Genomic DNA, 15,067 nt, shown 5'->3' on the forward strand with positions numbered 1-15,067 from the left:
TCAACGGTTGATTCGTTAAAATGGTTGATTGATTATTTTAAACGTGCGAGGCAGGCGAGACCACTTGCTGCACTTGCGTGAACCAGGCTTAGTTAAGAGCAGCAAGTCCAGAGGGATGCAAGTGCAATTCAGGGAACCTCATTAAAAAAACATTACAAATTAGAAATTTTAAGCGTGCATAATTACGTATAGTTATTTCAAACATACTAATGTGCTAAAGGAGCTGTTGAATTGAGATAGGACTGCTGCGTGTCACACTTACATTGCCGTGGCTATGCAAGATCGTGTATGTGTGCCCATAGTGCCTATTAAAATGTCTTAATTTCCTATAGGACAAATCTATAAAATAGGGTACATCTGTGGAACACACTGCTAGAGCAAGTCAATGGAAAGAGCTGACCGTTTGGCGAGAAGCAAACTCCACATGAACAAGAGACTGCGACACACGTGGAAAATGTCTGAAAAATTGTACACGGAGAGCATTTTTTCTCTTAACATTAATCGGACTAAAGATGGATTACATTTTATACTTTTGAAGTATAAATGCGTTTCCGCTGTATCAAACTACAAAGCACAAGTGAAATGAAATTGACTTCCTGATGCCCTACCTCCCATCAAAAGTGACCACATGGGGGTCCGTGATGGCATAGCAGTGGGCTGTTGGAACATCCTTCACCGTCACCTGCGAATACAAATATTTATTTTGGAATCGTACTGCTTATTATAATCTGCGCGGAATTAGGTACCTGCCATGCTGGCTAAATCATCTTGAGTCCCTTACATCTGAAATCTGCCTTACTCAAATGTTCAATCATGTTCACAGTTCATCACTGCATATCAGGGCCCTCGTTGATGTTATAAACTTGCAGAGTCTTGAGTGCTGCTTGCAAAATTAGAGGCTCACTGTAAGGCCCACCTGGGTCAATTTTATATCTTTAGTATCGACATGGGAACTGACTGAATATGCCTTACGGGTTATTAAATTAATAGACTAAGTAATTGTTAAATGTATTTTCCGTGGGACTTATTCCCAATTCCATTCCTATTATGCAATCGGCACCGTATCAAAAGTCAAAGTGTCCATTCGGAACTCTTGCAGAGGAGTGCATAACCCCACATCGAGAACCCGCCCGTGGAGGCAGATATCACATAATTAATTCTGAGATAATTTTAAGTGACCACTTTTATCCACACGAGTGGGTGCTGCAATTTCCCACACACACTACAAATAAATAATGGGACTCTTGGCTGAGCATACAAATAAGTGATTGCTGTACTTTATAAGAAGAAGAATTTTGCCAAATCTAATATACTGCAATGTATTTTTGCAGTCATTGGTGACCAGACTGAGACCAACAACTTTACTACATTTGAGAGCCACATTTAATCATGGCTGGATGAAACCTATATGCAAACCCAGGATCTCAGCTATGCCGGATCCGTGCTTTGACACCTGAGCCACCTGGCCACCTGGTATCTGTATTTCTAACACATTGTAAAACTTGTTTAACATGCCTGACTCTGCAGAATTTGCTGCTTAAACAGTCTGTGGAAAAAAATAAGTCCATAGGTCTCATAGACTAATGGCTTAAGAGACTTTTGTTAGTTTAATAATTTAGCAAATTAACCTTATGGCGGTAGCCCCCAGGATACCATAGTACCCCGGCTCTCGCATAATGTCCGTGATGCAATCATTTGTAGTCTGTTGATGGTCGGCGATGTGGCAATCGACTCATCTCGACGAGCTGTACACGATGCACTATTCAAAGTTGCATTTTTCGATAACGGATTTTTTTATGCTAATGTTTGGCGTTTCGACATCGCGGAGTGTGGCACTGATTTCAGATTGATTGGTACCCCAGTCGCGGAGTGAAGTACACCCCTGGAAAAAAAATAGTGTCCCAGAAATCAAATATTTAATTGCCTCGGCCATTTAGTATTATTTGGTATCCCAGGGTACCGCCATGAGGATCAAATGAAATCACAAGTTTTCCAAAAACTCGACTTAAACACAACGCACTGTGACAGGCCGGGGCTTGTACGAATCCCAGAGAGGGCTCCCAGAATGCTTGGGAAGAATGTGGACCAGGGCCACGCGATTCCCGTCCCTGGCAAAATCCGTCACGGCCTTGAGGTGCACGCGTGCGCTTGCATGGTGGCGCAGCATGCAGGCCAGCCCGTCCGGGCACAGCGCTGGGGCCAACTCCACCTCGCAGCTGGAGAGAGCCACCTCAACGGGCATCTGGTCCAGTGGGTCTAGGACCATGGTGGGTCAGGGCCAATTGGGGACAAGGGATGTGAGACAAGCGGAAAAAAGAGGTCATCATTGGTCACTAATAAACCAATTTTCACATCCATAATGGTCAGCACAAGCACGTCCATGGCACAGATACCTTTGATAAAAGAAAAAAAAACAGTCTGCATAACTACCAATAGCAATACTCAACATGACTTGTTAGACAGGCAGGTAATTTACTAATTAATTGTTTCAGATCCCACAAAAGAGCCTCGTGTATGGACCGTGGGGGGGGGGGGGGGGGTGGGGGGGTACTAACTCAGATTCGGTACCCTGGTTTTCGGTGACGAGGCGGAGACCGATTCGGCAGGAGGGATGCGGCCCGAGGTGCAGTGAGCACGGCAGTGGGACGGTGCTCTCCACGTGCAGCTCGTGCTCTGCCCCATCCTCCGCCAGCTCCAGGCTGCTCGGGCTCATCTATTCAAGCCCGGATTGAGTAGAGAACAAACCTTCCGTTGTGGGCTCGTATTTCGTGGCGATAGAGTAACTTCGATTGGTGGCTTTGGGTGGGGTCTTGCACCAAAAATATATGCACTGATGTTATTTTCTCAGTAAATACAAGTAGCTATGATGTGAGAGTTGCCAACCATCAGCATAGCCCAGCTATAGCTGACATACCTTTATCCCAGCAAAGAAGCCCTCACTGACAGAAGGTGAGCCCTGGGTTTCTGGAAAGTCCAGGTAGAATGTCGTTACCCCACAGAAAATCTGCACGGAAGGAACAGAGAAAACAGATGAAGTCAAAATATAATTTGGTGGGGCGGCAAAAGAAAAAAGAAAAACGTACAATGCTACTGAAAACATGAAAGTGTTTTCCCAAGCCCGGTGCGAATCAACCAAACCCCGGTGCTTTACCGTGTCGCCCAGTACGACGTTGACTCCATCCACCTCGAGGAAGGAGAAGGTCTGCATGCTCGTCTCGCGCTTCACCTCCTCCCGCTGCCCCGAGTGGGACAGCCGCACCCACGACACGCCGTAGCCCAGGGTGGCGTTCCCCGTCGGTCGCTGGTAGGAGCACCGGAGGAGCAGCGCTCCGTCGGAGCCTCGCTCCGCCGACACGACGGGCGGCGACGGCAGGGTGGGAAGCGTGGCTGTGCAGTTACAAAGGAAGCTATGAACACGTCTTTGTGTGGTCACAATAGCGACGGTAGAGGCAACCACCAGGAGCACAGCATTGAAACCACAGCTGTGATCGTGAACCATACTTACATGGGGTAATTGGTGTTTAACAACCGCAGTTGTTCACATTCATGAACGACAACAGACACTGAAAGGAAAAGATAAAGGTACACGTACGGACCTGCAAATACATGCTCATGCAACTTCCTGCTGAAGGGCCTTTTTTAGAGGGAAAATCTAGAGAACCCCTCCGGAGTGTATTTTGGCCTACTCTTCCATAGTGGCTGGATGTCTTGAAAGAGGTGGGAGTACCCACACGTCACCCCATAACGGACGACCTGCTGATTGGCTCACAGTAGAGGGGGGATGTAAGAAACTCACCCATTGTCTCAAACTTCCATGCAGGAAGATCGAACCTGTGACCCAACCATTACACGAAGACAGCAAAAGAGGTGTTTTGTATTCGTGAGACTATGGGACATGGACATAGGGTGTTCTATGGAAGTTTTCTTAAGAGCATCACTTTAAAAAAGCATATTCTTTATTAAAATTTGTTTACATTCTGTTCCAAAGTAATTTTAGTTTTTCATCAATGAACGGGTAAATATATATTATTACAGTATTATGCACGGCTGTAATCATTAATTCCTCTTACCTCGCGAATTGTTAATTCAAATTCGATTCAAAGAACCATTGTTTTTATGAACACTGTGGTGCATCTTCTTGGTTCTTTCGGTAAAGTCACGTAGAATGGAAATACAATAATAAAAATAAAACATAATAAAATAAAATTCTCACGACGTTTCGGCCACAACACACGTAGCCTACTTCAGGTGAAGGAACAGAACTATCGGGACGACAGCGCTTCAATGAACGCTGCTAAGATTTGCAGCGTCTTTTAAGCTAGGTGGGAGAAGTGAAGCGCCTGGACAAAGGAGTTTACATATCAAACAGGAGAATTTAGCATTGAAATAGCTGTGTTAAAGTGTTGGATCAGCAAGGTGTTAAAGTCAGAAATTAGCATGTAACTGGGAGATTAGCATGATGTTAATGTGAGGGATTGGCATGTGACTGGTCACAGAAATAGCTATGTTAAAGTCAAATTGTACATATCAACAGAGGCATTTAGTATGTGGACGCTAAAGGACTGCAACTATCCAACTATCATACAATAAACTGATGTGAAAAAAACTAAGTATAAACTACATCAATATAATAAATGTACTCAATATGTTCTTCAATAAGTTGAGCTATTAACATAAAGTAACTGGGTATACACTACACTATATAATGAATACCATATAGTAAACTATAAAAAAACTAAAATATAAACTACATCAATGTTATCAATAAACTCTATATACTCTCCAATCAGCTGAGCTACTAACAATTAGTCGTTATACATTACAATGCCATATGGCGAAAAAATGGGTGGCGGTTTTTTCTTTTCAACGTCAGCGCCACGGAAAGCGACGAGCTTTGTTCAGACGGACGAGTCCATCCATGCTCGGAACGGAGGAGGGGGGAGAAACAGCCAAGATGCTCTGCTCTGTCCTGTGTTGCGTTACAACTATGTTATAAACTAGACTACTATACATTCCAATGTTATACCTTCCAATCTAAGCTACATTGTATAATATCGTATACACAGCCCAATGTAAGCTCTAACATTATGCATTACATTGATATGTCTCCAACTAAACTTTTTTCTACATTACACGACTATGCACCGTAATATACACCGCCATAGACAAACCCACCCTTGAATTATACAATGCGTTACAATACACTACCCTATACTTTAGACTGTAAAATATTACACTTCTAATATTACACTATGTATTATTCTACCAACCCTACTGTATACCACACTGCTGTATATTCACTATACGATTACGATACTATATATTGCCTTATGAATTATGTTAAACATTACAATGTTATACTATTTATTATTATACAATATGCTATAAACCATACCATTGACCGTCGTGTGAAAGGTATTAAGAGGCAGTGCCAGCGAATGGACTGCGGTCTGAAAGTCACCGTAAAATACAATCAATTAAGAACCGAAATGGTTTATAACGTCTTTCCAATGGTTACTAAGCCAGAATCCATCTTCTCGGTTGAAATTGTCTCTATGTTTGTATATGTGGATGGCCTCATGAACGAATCTCTCATGGTAGCCGGATGGCTTGCAGAGAACCTCCGTCTTGGAGAAGTCAATGTCATGTGAGCCCACTGAATTATAACAGTGATCTGCCATGGCTGAGGTGTTCGTCCTACCGTGTTTCAAGTCTGCTTTATGTTCACGGATGCGGTCCGAGATATGTCGTTTGGTTTCTCCAATGTAGCTGCTACCACAGAGGCAACTTAGTTTGTAGACGCCCGGGTACTTTGGTGCAATATTGTTTCTCTAGTTGCTGCAGGAATTGCAACACATGCTCCGAAATAACGGATCCCTACGCACACAATATAACGCACGTACCATGAGTGTTCCCAGTTGATTTCAATCGATGAATGAAGTGTTAAGCTACTTCTTGTGTTTTACATTAACCTCAATTACGCAAAAGGCTAAAAGCATTTAGGAGTTCTGCTTAGGCACTGTGTTCTGGAATAAACTTCCAGGACATTTTGGGAATTTGATCTGTGCCCGTGTAATATGCAGGCTGCCAACCTTGTCAGCACCAGAGTGTGTAGATGACAAATCACAGGAGAGCTCAGTGTTCATCACGACGTTTAACCAAAGCCTACAGCTGCAATAGTCAAATCAAAATTGCTGATAAGGCTCTCGAGTATCTCCACTAGTGACCCCACCTGCAACAAAAATCTGTAGAATGTGTGGGACTAATTCGCGTATAACAGCCCCATGAAGGAAAGTGGCTCCAAGAGGATTTAAAATGAATCACAGCCTATTAGCTCCTTCTGAGAATACCAGCGTTTGAGACATCTGCTTGTAATTACAAGCGGGTATTCCAGTTTCTTTTGCAAGCCCTTGGATACGCAATCAGTGGTGAATGAAGTCCCGAGTCTGTAAATAAGCCTGAGCTGCCCATTATTAACAGCACAAATGACGCGATGACAACACATCAAAATTCACATACCATGGTCACTTTGACAAGAGCCATCCTTTTCTACCTCTCCCAGTTTGCAAGACTTCGCTCCGACTTCAGCAGTAACTGTTAAAATAAAGCATTGCATTTCATTTTAAATACAGAAACCGTGCTGTATATTGGCATTTCAAGAGCTAAAATAAACATCACAAACTTTGCATGTGCTTCACAAAGAGTCGTATAATGTGAGAAAAGATCCAAAAGGCTCAATGAAACGATTTAAGTGACAAAGAGTGATTGAGCATAGGCAGGCAATGAGGTGAAGCCGCTAGTTGCTCGACTTGTTATATCAACATCACACTGGCTCCTCTATCTTCCTCCCGCTCGCAAAGAAGCTGAAAAAGTTGTCACAGGAACATAGATTATACGGTGATATATACTGTTGATATCTAAAAATGATTAGAGCGAAGGTTTCCAGCATGACTCTACCGAATCAAGTGACGCGTGGCAACGTACGCTATCTCGTTACCCTTGCGATGAGAAAGTCTGGCAGGCAATACATAACGAACCAACAGCTTGTTTCCGAGAGGCCGGAGCTTGACAAACGACCACATTATAAACGGGCACCGAATTGAGCCGGAAGGAAGCCGCGTAAAGCGCCACAATATTGCTCGGGGGTCAGACGTGTTCGCGCGCGGTGCCGATTGATGTGTGCGACCTCTTGACCCCCCCGCGCTGATGTGGGCCGCGGGGTGGAAGGACGGACGGGTCACCTTGCGCGCAGTAGCCCATGCAGCCTTGCGTGGGCCGCAGGTAGTAGACATAAAAGTCGCCGCAGCTGCGAACGGTGACGGGGATGCGGAAGAGGCAGCAGTCACGCGCCGCCGCGCCAGGGAAGAATTGCCAAGTGGCGCAACCCGTGACCTGCCGGGGAGACTCTCCAGGCCGGGGCAGTTGCTCCGAGTCGCGAAGCCACAGCCACACGGGCGCCTGCGTCCCGCAATGGTTCATCTGAAGTGGGGGAGGCGGTTGCAAGGCGAAGCAAACCTTTGAGCAACTGTGTCCATCGTAAGCACTTCCGAATGGCACGGTTGGCTACGTACGGTGTGAAAGATGTTTGACACATGTACTTACTAAGGATCGAACCACCCCTCTCACCTCGCCTCGTGATTTGATGAATCGCTATGATTCTCGGTCGTGATTGGATTTAGGAATCAGTGTTTTTTTTGTCTCAAATGCACCATTTCACTTGTAGTCTTGGTCTTTTGTATATTCTATGCAATTGAGATCGTATATTCTGTTTTAATCTCTCGTTTTGTTTCCCATTTATTTTGTCCCATTTTTACGATCTCAATTGCATAGTTTTTGGGCGTTTTGTATCATTTGTACAGTTTTCGTCCACTCCAGTAGTCTAAATCTAACGAATAATTCTCACAAGCATGATTCTGCGCATGTAATCGTGAGTGTAAGAATCTATTTGAATTGAAAAAAACCAATACCGTACACGGCCTGCAAAGCTCACATAAGTGAACACTAACATGTGTAATCCGGGTTACTTTACATGCTGGTCAGAAGTAGAGAGGTTACTGCTGTTGTCAGATCAATAAGTTATTTTGGCTGTTAATGTAATATCTTGCATTTGAGCGAGCTCCCCTTCCTCCTGTACCTCCAATAAAAATGCTAGCAATCAAAATGATCAACATATATTAGAAAGATGATCACGACAATGACAAAGTGAGAACCATTGCCATCATCAGGATCACAAATTCACTTTGCAAAGAAATTGAAAAATATGAATAATAATCATCATAATAATAAAAGGTCAATATATTTGTTTTACAATGAGAATGTAATTCTCTACAGACTATGAATGTGATTCACTTCATAACATGGTGGACATTAATGAAGAAAATGGATCAAAAACTGAAAAATGTGTAATGAAACATGGAAAGCATCCCTAGAATTACACTGAGAGACAGCAAGAGCAATGAACATATGTTGAACTTCTTTCGCACCGTACGTAGCCAACTGATAAAATCGGAGTTGTGGGGAAAGGACAACAAACCAAACATGAAAAATCAGTTCTAAGTAAATCAGTTTTCAATCGAGCGAGGGTTCAGAGAGGACACGCTGTTGTTCTGCATTGCTTTCATCCAGGGCGACCCTCACCAGCACGCACTGCGTTGGCATCTCGGCGGGCCGGCCGGCCAGCAGCAGGCGATACCAGCCCGGCGCCAGCGAGTGGTCACACACCAGCTCGTGAATTGCCGACTGCTGGAGCTGCAGAGAGTTGAAGTCCACGCTACGGTAAGCGTTGTCTATCACGCGGTGCCCGTCCGATAGACACTCCGGCGCTGTGGGAAGACAGACGTGAGTGCGCATGTGAATGAGACTCGGAGATGGTTAATCTGTCATTTTCCGCATGAACGGACGATGAACGGAGACCTGCGAATAGGCAATGCTGCATGGTTTCATGTCGGGTGGATGCCACTTGTTAATTTCATACACCCAGGAGCAGTCGGTATCGCATATCTATAATTGCCCTTTACCTAGGAAAGCCCCTTTGGATCTCAAGAACCCTTTTCAGGAGAGTCCTGCATTGGGTGGGTTATTTAATTCCATTAATATGATTTGGCTTTGTGTAGGAGGATAGTGGAGGACCTGAAAGAAACCTACGCATATGAGGGGGTAACGCTCAGATCTCCATACAGATATATATATAAGAACCCAATATTGTTCTGCCATCTGCCAGCCACATTGCAGCTCAGACCTACCTGGCTTTCTCAGGCAGTCTCCCATCAAAACACTAAGAAGAGACCAATCCTCCTTAGCTTTTAGATATTTGACAAGATCGGCTGAATTTAAGACTAATTTTGTGATAGCCAAATGTACTCATTGAGTAAATTTGCATATACATAATGATCCTGAAATAGAATCTGTATTTTTAATAAGGGTCTCAGGTATGACAGCCAACATCGCCCCTTGTCATCCGTCTCAGAAGTTTGTGGGGACAGGCCGGAGAGAGAGCGTTCGCATGGCAAGGTGACCCGGCAGGACACGACGCACGAAGCCAGGCCTGTGATTTATGTACCTGTCCAAACACGTGCACACACCTGACCGACACTGGCGATGACCCGACACCACGCGCATACCAAAGCAGGTCTCAGCCGAATCCGCAGGTCAATCCCGCATAGCCATGTGCTAACAATTTGAGTCAAAAGTACTTTAAAACAAACAAAACCGTTCAACTCCCTCATTTACTACCTTCACGGGATTCATGGCAGCTGAATCAGCTGCTGGCGTTTCTATTTCTGGAAAGCAATGTCTGTGCATACCAAGTCACCCATACCACAATAGTTGTAAAAAAAAATAATTCCACTCAAGTTTGTTCACACAATAGACGTATCGTTTTGTTGAAAGGTGTCAGTTGAAGCAGAGGTTGTTGTGGTTTCTGCTCTGTGTACTTAACTAACCCACATATGAGAGTCTTGACGAGGTTAAGGGCGGTGTCTCAAGACGCTGATGAAAACTGTTTCTTGTAAATAATTCGTTTTAAGGCATATTGTGAGATGTAGCCGATGCTATTGTGACCTGCTTTACTTGTTTGTATATGCATACACATATAGGTATAATTTCCAATATACTTAACTGTATACTTATTTTGATTTAAAGCTTTCGTGACTGCAGTAATTCATATTCTTAGTTTTTTCGGTAAAGTCACGTTGAAGAGAAACAACAAAATAATAAAATATATATAAAACAATAAAAAAAATTCTCACGACGTTTCGACCATAACTCAAACGGTCGTCTTCAGGTGTGTTGGTTCGCATAAATTTATTTTTAAACGGCGCATTTATTTATTTATTAAAAATACATGTATGCGAACCAACACACCTGAAGACGACCGTTTGAGTTATGGTCGAAACGTCGTGAGAATTTTTTTATTGTTTTATATATATTTTATTATTTTGTTGTTTCTCTTCAACGTGACTTTACCGAAAAAACTAAGAATATGTATACTTATTGTCATATGATACATTATTTTATATGTAGTGAATAGTGTAGCATCCAAAATTGTTTCGAATTTATAAATATAAAACACTTGTCATAAATACCACCAACTTTGTGCAAATAAATATGTATTTATACAAGTCTGCAACTATTTAAACCTTTGTCCGTAAAGTGTTCAAGCCAAAATGAAATGTCCATTTTTGCCAACATCCTGTCGTTTTTTCTGCCAACTGTGGTTAACTATAATGCTGGCAACATTCCACCGTGAGCATTTGTGATGGTTCATACATTGCACAGTTGGAATAGCTGCTGGAAGTTATTATGTTAAGCAGCTCGGAGTGAACACTGATTTATCTTTTTTTTTTAAACATCACACTTTATTATTCTGAAATCACGTTAACCTTTTTCTACAAACTTTGCAACAGCTTAAGATGCTGCATACGATAGTGTACGACTTGCCCACACCACAATATACGAGTGCCGTAAACGGTAGGCATGGAACGAATAGAGGCAGGTAACAAGTGCATTGATGCACTCCTTCTTTGATATGGCCGATGGGAGTGCAGAGCAACAACTACAATCTCATTAGTGAGAGAGAGGTGTTATCCTCAGGGTAGTTCTGAGCACATTTCTGTGCTTGTTGTGGGAATTTATCATTCAGAGGGCTGCAGAACATTCCGCTCATGGGAACAAAACAAGCATCTTGTGTGGTTGGTGGTGCTTTGTGGGCAGTAGTGCATGGGAAGTAAAAAAAGCTTTAATTGCAAAAGCGACTGAAAAGCCACTTGGCTTTCTGCTGTGGGAGCTCAGAACCCCGATTCAGTGACCGCCCAATGGCGAAATCTCATCACCGTGGCTGATGCTAGCAGAGCAATAAGTTATTGCCATAGACCAGTTAGAGCGAAGGGTCAGCCGTGGACATGCTGGTTGCCAGTGTGGTCCGGCCAGACCCTCAACAAAGCTCGGTCCAAGGATAGTGTCCGCCTGGCACATCCATCTGCTTGCATTTGAGCCAAAGCAATAAAATAAAATAAAGATCGTAAAAAAGTTTTTTCCAATAAATTGCACATGTATTTGTTTCTCCATTCTGACACAATAATTTATGTCAAAACTATCGCCGTCTCTAAACAGAAGAACTACATTTTTTTCAAATGATTCTACATTGGAAGTTTATGAACCCACAGCACATTTTTGGCACTGCAAATCTAGAGTGTAACCCAAGGTTTTGGAGCACCAGTGGTTAGTATTTAGCATCATAAAACATTTGACAGTTCTTTTTTAGCGCTGGCCAAGACAAAGCGATCCACAACGCCAGCAGTGTGAGCTTTTGACCCAGTGTTGCGAGTGAACCGGACGGCAGAATGGGGGACGCCTGTAAATGTCCACACTGGGCCATCAAACCCCCCGTGTGAGCCCCAAATTAAGAGCTGTGTATCTACACGGTCATACGCCAATATTATCCACAGGTGCCATTGGGTCCGCAAAAAACTCCAATTATGCGTAGCCCTTCTCTTCCAATTGTCTGCCATCATTTTCCAAGTTTATTTGCAGAACAGCTTCCAATCATACGCACATTTTACGTGGTTAGGAGGAGTCGCATGGAAAATTCGTCCAATTACCCACGGGCTATCGACTGGGATTGACCGCCTCTCTTTCTCGGCATGCACTTTGGGAAAATATGGCATTACTTCAATTACCGTGCAGGCATCATTCAATTATGTTCAGTCAGGAGAAGCAAAGCAGTAAATTCTTCCAAATATCTGCGATTCCGCCCCCCCACACACACAGTTAAGTGGAGTAGTTTTTCGAGTAATCCCAAAGATAAGGGGCTCTGTGATATTCGTCCTCCACATTACAGTGGATAATAGGAGTGCTCCTAGAGATGCACGTGAGTCTGGCGTTTAGCTCGCACATTTACCACATGGCGTTCGGCGGGGCGAGTGAACTCAGCTAATTCACATGCCAGAAGTTTAAATTTGGTACAGTTATGGAATAAAGTGTATTAAATAATTATTGTTTTCTTGGACCAGTGGGTGGCCACCATGATGCCAATGGAACTTTGCCAATGGAACTTTGCATTGAGCAGAGACAGTGGTCATACATCTGCAGCTGATGCCCAGCGATCACGTTACTTGTTCTTACCCTTCAAAAATAATTTGGGGAATTACATCAAAGCGCTTGTTGTTCATTAGCTATAAGATTATTGAAAATATTTCCTCGGATGTAAAGTCATTTTCTACTTGACACACAGTACAATACTGGATTTATCAGAGGAAAAAATAATCATAATCTTCATGTGCAAGACTAAGTGTTGATGGGTTTTAAATAGTTTGTAATAAACGTATAAAAAGAAAGCTATATTGCCTCGTATTAACGGTCTGATGAAATAAAAACTCTTTTATAAATGCCCCACTTCTGCAAAATGCTTTATTTTTTATTCCTTTGTACAGGGATCTGAGGATTCTCATTCTGTTCTTCCTTTGTCCTTGAACTTCCAGCCTGTTAAGCTAGAACAAGCCAATCTGCAACAGATGGTGCAAACGCGCACTCAAACATTTATGGAGACAGATGCACAAAAAAAGTCAGCTTTGAATTACTTCAGCAGAGCGTCGTCTCATCACGCTTGGGGAGGCGGGCCAGGGTTGTTACAGAAACTCGCGGAAACACGCCTGCCAGCATGGTTACACAACAGCTGCCAATGCGATCACACCTCCAAAGTGTGTACATTATCGAATGGACGCACACTGGAACCACAATCGCTCACTGGTTTCCTAAAACAAAAAACATTACTTTGTGCTCTAAACTATAACATTCAAATGCACAGGATTGCAAGAGAGCTCCTTTTGTCCATGGCACCATTACCCGTGCTTCCTATTATCCATAGCAGCCGGAGCGTCCTGGAAGAAACTCTTATTATCTGAGGTGCTATTCTTCGTCTTATCCGTGATTTTCTAAAGTTTTTTCCCATCCTGCTCTGTGGTGCGACTTTCTATCTTCCACAATTTTTGTGGATAATTAGGAGGTGAATTGCAAATTCATCCAATTGTCCACCATTATCCATAATCTTCCCCAGAGATAAGTAGAGTAAAATCATGGATATATCACTATGGATAATAAGATCTGTGATATTGGTCCCCCAGATCAACACGGGCAAAAGGAACTCCCCTTTTGTTTAATATAAATCTAACAAGTTTGTATTGCAGCAACATTTTGTTTTAAATGTGTTTATGTTTTTAAAAAAAATACTTCTGGTATAATTCTTTATCTCCTCATGTACAAACTCTTTGGAAGAGCATCCAATATATTTTTATCTCTTCCCTAAAAAAGGAAATATCTCTACAGTACTGTTTATGGTTAAATACTGGGTGTGTTTCAAATGCTCTAATTGCATTTCTGGAAATAATGAGAGCAACGTTTTTTCTCTAAACACAATTAAACATGGAACATATTTGTTACGTTGCTTGCTGCCAATTGTGCCTCTAGCAGGGCTACTAAAGGAGGAATGTCACATGCTTGTGCTCCAAGACCACAAATCAGCGGCTCTTGTGGGTTTTTAGACCTGGTGAGGGCACATTTACATGAACGCAACATGGTGCGATATAAATTAACTTACAGTCACGTCTCTTGCGTTGCTCTGTAAAAATGCACAGCCTTTTTTACACAAATGAATAACAGGATTTAAACAACATTCTGGGAATTGAAAAGTTACAATAATTGACAAAACATAACATTGTTGCATAGGATTAAATTGATTAAATAAAGTCAACCTCACGGCTCAGTGGGGTGGCTGCATCATCATCATCAAATTCATCCAGGGGAAGTAGAGAAAGGGTTAAAGCCGTGCGAATTATAGCAGAGCATGTGCAATTTTCGTGAGAGAAACCATACCAGTGCCTCTCCTTGACGTGAACTGCAGTGTTCATGTACATTACGAGGGGGGGGGGGGGGCAGGAAACAGCTGTAGGGTTGTGTAGGCCTAAGTAAGATGTAAAATTCTGCAGCTGGGCAGCCACAGGCTGCCTCCTCGGTCAAGCAGGTGGCTGCGCCTCGCCAACCGGTCTCACAACTCTCCCACCAACAGCTCTTTCCCAGCAGCCACCGAGGCCGATTCACTTCACCTCTGTCATTTTGGCATTCCAAGTTCCTACAGTAATGTCGCAAATGCAACCTTTAACGTGTACAGGATGCAATATTTAAAATGTGCTCTTTAGACTATGTAATAATTTTGGCTGCAGTACAACTCCTTCTTATGATCACGAACAGCAAGCACAACTTAATATTTCAGGGGAAAAAGTTATAATTGGATTAAGCTCTTGTTCTAAGCACCCTGGGCTTATTGAAATATGTATTGGCCTGCACTCATGCATCAAATTACAAAATGACGACTTTAAGAGATGAGGTCATCGAGGGGTTATAACAGCTTACTTGTGAGAGGCAAACAACTAACGTAGGTATGAGGAAAACGTCAATATAACACGTGGAAAGGATTGTGAGAAGCATCAATGTTATTTTACAAGTTAATTAAGAAACGTCACAGATACCTTGGAGTTAAATATATAAAGATTAAAATGGTAAATGTTGCAGCTGC

At 42.8% G+C, this 15,067-nt stretch overlaps 1 protein-coding gene across 2 annotated transcripts in view; it reads right to left on the bottom strand.

Annotated features, from left to right (window-relative positions):
* Nucleotides 1–15,067, bottom strand: part of LOC116938595 (von Willebrand factor D and EGF domain-containing protein-like) — a 71,172-nt gene that overhangs the window by 42,848 nt on the left and 13,257 nt on the right. Inside the window, exons 2-9 of one of the 2 annotated variants that reach the window (XM_032945922.2) lie at nucleotides 8,638–8,822; nucleotides 7,242–7,479; nucleotides 6,520–6,594; nucleotides 3,152–3,387; nucleotides 2,915–3,004; nucleotides 2,569–2,713; nucleotides 2,021–2,256; nucleotides 609–682 (exon numbers count right to left, since the gene is read on the bottom strand). In XM_032945922.2, coding sequence (XP_032801813.2) covers nucleotides 609–682; nucleotides 2,021–2,256; nucleotides 2,569–2,713; nucleotides 2,915–3,004; nucleotides 3,152–3,387; nucleotides 6,520–6,594; nucleotides 7,242–7,479; nucleotides 8,638–8,822 — 1,279 coding nt within the window. Of the gene's footprint in view, nucleotides 1–608; nucleotides 683–2,020; nucleotides 2,257–2,555; nucleotides 2,714–2,914; nucleotides 3,005–3,151; nucleotides 3,388–6,519; nucleotides 6,595–7,241; nucleotides 7,480–8,637; nucleotides 8,823–15,067 lie in introns of those variants that run through there. The other variant, XM_032945924.2, reaches the window with a different exon arrangement.

Source organism: Petromyzon marinus, chromosome 4, assembly GCF_048934315.1.
Source record: "Petromyzon marinus isolate PM22_M1 ecotype Great Lakes invasive population chromosome 4, UKy_Petmar_22M1.pri1.0, whole genome shotgun sequence".
Classification (NCBI taxonomy): Eukaryota; Metazoa; Chordata; class Hyperoartia; order Petromyzontiformes; family Petromyzontidae; genus Petromyzon; species Petromyzon marinus.